The sequence below is a fragment of the Camelina sativa genome, chromosome 10, assembly GCF_000633955.1.
Source record: "Camelina sativa cultivar DH55 chromosome 10, Cs, whole genome shotgun sequence".
NCBI classification, from domain to species: domain Eukaryota; kingdom Viridiplantae; phylum Streptophyta; class Magnoliopsida; order Brassicales; family Brassicaceae; genus Camelina; species Camelina sativa.
Window position 1 is genome coordinate 16,065,007 of NC_025694.1, and position 5,181 is coordinate 16,070,187.

General features: G+C 38.0%; 1 protein-coding gene across 1 annotated transcript in view; it reads right to left on the reverse strand.

Moving 5' to 3' along the window:
• LOC104719097 (DNA (cytosine-5)-methyltransferase 4-like) overlaps window positions 226–5,181 on the reverse strand; it is a 6,471-nt gene continuing 1,515 nt past the window's right edge. The window contains exons 2-12 of the mRNA XM_010436940.1: window positions 4,312–4,428; window positions 2,791–4,225; window positions 2,513–2,677; window positions 2,216–2,414; window positions 2,008–2,119; window positions 1,763–1,904; window positions 1,466–1,663; window positions 1,075–1,353; window positions 823–987; window positions 516–734; window positions 226–375 (exon numbers count right to left, since the gene is read on the reverse strand). Coding sequence (XP_010435242.1) covers window positions 226–375; window positions 516–734; window positions 823–987; window positions 1,075–1,353; window positions 1,466–1,663; window positions 1,763–1,904; window positions 2,008–2,119; window positions 2,216–2,414; window positions 2,513–2,677; window positions 2,791–4,225; window positions 4,312–4,428 — 3,181 coding nt within the window. The remainder of the gene's footprint in view (window positions 376–515; window positions 735–822; window positions 988–1,074; window positions 1,354–1,465; window positions 1,664–1,762; window positions 1,905–2,007; window positions 2,120–2,215; window positions 2,415–2,512; window positions 2,678–2,790; window positions 4,226–4,311; window positions 4,429–5,181) is intronic.

Consider the following 5,181-nt stretch of genomic DNA (forward strand, 5'->3'; position numbering starts at 1 on the left):
TATAGCAAAAGTTTCATCGAAAAATATTAAAGAAAACAGTATATTGATATAGTATATGATTTTACATACAAAATGGAATAAACAAACCTAGCCTTATCAACGACTATCATCGTAATTAAACCAATGACTTTGTGTTTCAAGAAAGGACTATACTGAAAAGAGAAATGAATTAATTACAAATCTATCTCTTATTCTTCTGACATATTGTGCAAATTTGGCTGATTTTTAGGATTCTTGTTGACGAGAGGACTTGAGATGTAGGGCTTCTTTAAGCTTTCGACCGAGAGCATATGCCAATGGTGGAGGGACTGCATTCCCAATCTGCCTATGTTTGTCTTTTATCCTCCCTGAAAATGTAAAGCTATCCGGAAACCCCTGCAATTTTTTATAAAACCACACATTCGCTTAAAAGTTATATCCATACACTAACATTACTTAGTTCCCATAACCAAAAATATCTACATTATTACTAATGCTAGAAGACCAAGTAGAAAGAATATAAGAGTTTTTATTACCTGAGATCGAGCGCATTCACGGACAGTGATGATTCTGTCCTGGTCAGGATGGAAGCACATTCCCACAAAACCCATGGGCTGAGGATCGGTGATGGAAGTGGGTAAGTTGCCTTCCCAGGTCAATCTACCATAGAGTCCCTTAAAACCGTTGTGTTCATCAGCTTTGTTTGATATACCATAAGGAATCAATTTTTTCACGACCCCATTTGATAACCTCACCTGTAATATTATATAAAAGATGCATTTATAGTGATTTCAGATTTAATAAGAATTTGTGTAGCCGGATGTATAAGAGAGTACGACTTACGTTTTCGTCGGGCAGATCACGCCAATCAGCACCTGGCCTCTTAGGGATTTTCTTACATCGAATGAGGTTTAGCTTGTTCATCCCTTTACATATATGATCAGTAAGATCAACCATGTTTCCTCTCATCTTCTTTTGGAACCATGAGACTGAATCAACACCATTATACTACAAGGCACAAAAACCATAACTTCATGTTATTATATTAAAGGTATTTAAGATACTTTCTTGTGGCGTGGTGATATTAAATCATACCGTTCTATAGATCTCGGATTCTCCGTTTTCTACTTTGGGAAGATCTCCAATCGCGTCCCTCACCGTGATTGAGCGGAAAGGTGCGCCAGATTTAGTAGTCTCCGTAGCAGCATAATATAAACCTCGAGACAATGGGATCTTAAAACCGGGATTATTAAAGACATGCATTGGCTCAGGCCATTCTGGAAGAACTTCGTTAGGTCCAGCTGCCCAAATGAAAGCTCTTTTACGAGGTTGGGATATTCCATATGCACCAGCCTCCAAGATCCCAAATCTTACCTACATGTTTCAACAGACTTGTAATATTAAAACCAAAACAGAAATCACGTACATGTGGAACACAAAGACCAAAGCACAAAAATAATTGCACTAGGAGATAAATATTAATTACCTGGTAACCCATTTCAAGAAGAGAAGCCAGGGTAAGCTTAAATATAGTTCCTTTGTTGAATGTCACAAAGGTCTTCACATTTTCAAGAAGAAAATATTTTGGCCGGAAATAATCAACGTATGACAAGAATGCTAAGATCATTTCACGCTGGACTTTACTCCATGTACTGCCGCTGAACCTGTTCATACGAGAAAATCCCTGCCAAATTTTCCAGATTAAGAAGCTTTTCACTTATTATATATTATCAGAAAAAAATATATATATTGAAAAGCTACACCAACAGTTTAAAAGATATACTTGGCATGGAGGGCCTCCATTGATGAAATCGACTTGACCAGGAACCGGAAGAGTACTCTTCTGGTTTTCAATAAGTTTTTTAATCTCCATTCCCTCCTCAGAGATGCAATCATCTAGATCTCCACATTTTTCCATTATAGCCCTGTAGTTAATAATCTCAAACGACTTATCCTCTCAACACAAGAAAAACCCTATATGGAAGTGTATATAAAGTGTATTTTCTTTTTTAGTTCGCTACTATATACCGAAGTATGACATTGCAGTTTTCAACAAAAACCAATGCATTGGGATGATTTTCCTTAAAAGCTTTCCCAGCTGGCTCTTCATACTCGATCGCCCACTTTGTCTCAGATACACCTTGTGTACATAAACCATGCATATAAATATACAAGTTGAGTTGTTCAAGCATTTTGAATGAAAAAAATGTATGTAAGGAGAATATAAATTACATACCAGCCTTTTCTAGTCCATGAGACATGCCACCACATCCTGCAAAAATATCTAGTGTAGCTAGACGCATCTTTTTAGGTACCACATCAGGCTTCACAAACATCTCAGAGTCAGTTTCACTCTCCACTCCCTTTTGTTTCTTTTCTCGTTGGAGATTTTTGTCTTTAATAGTAGAGAAATTCAGCTTCATATTGGAAGGCAACTATTACATGACGATTAAAAGAAACAACACTTCAGCTTTATTGTCGGAACCAACAATAATCATGATCTTTAAAAACTATGTATAGAATTAATATTTACCTGCTTGAGACTACCAGTAGAGGAGTCATAGAAAAGTTCACAGAAGAAAATATGGTCTGATATATACAGTTCATGGCATAGGGGCATATCATATATCTTCCTTACTTCACATTTTCCATTTATAGCCTCACGGGGGAGAACATATATGTCTTGGCTATAATAAAGCTAAAAAAATTGCCAAAAAAAAAAATATTATAAGATAAACTTGTAAACATTACCAAATATGTTACGTAAGAAATAGTTTTATATTTGGTTAATACGTAAGAAATAATTGTTACCTCTTGGATGTCTGATTTATATGCATTCTCTACAGAAATGTCCTCAGGCCTATAAAACCTCCTCAGTTTAACTTGAAAGGAAGGCGTACTACCTTTTTGGGACTCGTTTAAGACAAGAATCTCGAGTAATTGGCCGACTATAAAAGCCTTTAACCCAATATTTCGTCCACACTTGAAATTTTTCCTTCTTTCCCCCTTCATCGATCCATCTTTCGTTATGTATTCGGGGATAACATAAACAAAATCGTCTAGAGAGTACTCGATCCCATTGGAGAGAAATCCTGACTTTGAAACATCGAGTTTGGTTTTGGACCTTTCCTCTTCATCCTCCTTTATCTTACATGAACTGCAGAAACCAAGACCCATATCATTTCTTGGAAGACTAAAGAATCCTCCTCTCTCAGGTGAGTACAAGCTTTTACAGTAGTATTCAGTTGGCAAATCTTTAGCTTTTCTTTCTTCTTCTCTTGCCTGGTCAAGCTTATCCGCAGCCATGTCCTCTTTCCTATACTGATGCCCCCATGGTCTTGATCGAATCTCGAAACAGATTGTTCTTTTTATATCCTTGAGCTGAACAGTAAGGCATTCATTAGTCAAGAACAATTCCCTCTCGTTAGCAGCTGACTCTAAAACAGTCTCGGATCCTCTTTGTAAAAGTTTCCCATGGAGAAATTTGCAGTGATCTTTCCTCTCGAACATGTACTCCACTAAACAGATCGCTGAATTTTCATCTTGATCATCAACTTCCAAGATGACAGCACCACCAATAGCCACCTGTAAACCTCCAACAAAGGCTTGTCCATAGAGAGGCTCACCAGCACAAGTTTCTCCAAGGATCTCACCTTCCCATCTTATCTCCATTTCCCCAACAATACCTCTAATTTTCTTAGGAGGATTATACATTCGAACCTCAACAGCTTCTGGTACAGAGTCATCGTCTATAACCTCTGGAGAATAAATGGAGTAAAACTCGCCCCAAATTCTACTGATAAGCCGAGTTGTTGTCACTGGCATGGCTTTCATCTTGGATGCCACATGTGCCATCTTTGCCCTTGGTTTCAGATTCTCTCTTTTTCGCAAAATTTTCTTCTTCTTGACGTGCCATCTTGTGTGGTGGCTATCCTGCATTTTCCTTGTAAGAACAAGAACAAACGAACACCTTTGGATATCGTTTTTAGAATATTGTGTTAAAAACTGCAACAGAATTTGTCCATGGACAACCACATATCTCTCAACATCCAAGAGATCAGAAGAAATATAAGCTTTATTGTTCTCCTCTAACCCACAAAGTCGTTTTAAGACATCTGCATATGAAAGCTTAGAAGGTCTTGTTTGATTCCTGACCAAACTCAAAATGCATAGTCCAACCCTTGCTTTTTTCAGAACAGGTTCAAAGCAAGGAGCATACTGATTTGACGGTTTCCCAAGTTTATAACTGCATATATTCAAATGATACATCAGCAAGTAATTATAAGTAACATGGAAAGCGAAAACATGTAATGAACTATATAGTAATCTTACCAGGCCGTATCTGTTCGTAATGACATGGAGACCATATGTGCCCCAAACTCAATATGCCATTCCTTTACATGGCTAAGGAGAATTTGCAACCGATTAGGATCATGTGACTGCGTAGAGCTCTCTGAATCATTGGAACCAAACCCTATTATATTATCTTCTTCATCCACCACACCCGACCCAAACATGGTGCCGTTAATATCAGCACAAGGCTGCATGGGAAGAAGCTCTAGTGGTATAAATTGTGAATTAGAGTTATAAAGAGCCCAATTGTGAAGTATTTTGCAAGGTAGGTCACGTGTGTCAACCTTATAGCCAAGGTCGTCACGTTGAACCTCATCTACTTCTTCTTTGGTGCTCTTTTCCTCATTGATCTTAATGTAAAAACTATTTGAAACAGAATTTGACCTGGGCTTACGTCTCCGCCGCTGCATTAATTTCCTATACTTTTCATCTTGTAGTAGTTTAGCATACTTAACGTCAACGTCGTCCTCGCCGTCAGCACTATCCACCAGTTGATCAGATGCCATGCCCTTTGTCTCATCAATCCTCATAGCAACATCAGACAAACCCTTTTGATGTATACTACTTTCACATCTCAGAGAAACAAGAACATGATTCTCGGCAAAGCTTGTTTCATGTTTTTGGGCTGTCTCATCCAAACCAACGAGTTGGTTATATATGAATTCTCCTTGGTATCTAACAAAATCTTGGATGGCTGCACTGTTAGAAAAGATCTCGCGTCCGTTCATTGACCTAACAACCGCCGCAAGTAGCTCATCAAGGCTTGTATCCGGATTCTTGGAAAAGTTCTTAAACACAGCCACACAAGCAAAAGCTTTCTCAAAGAAATAATCATACATCTTCTTGTAG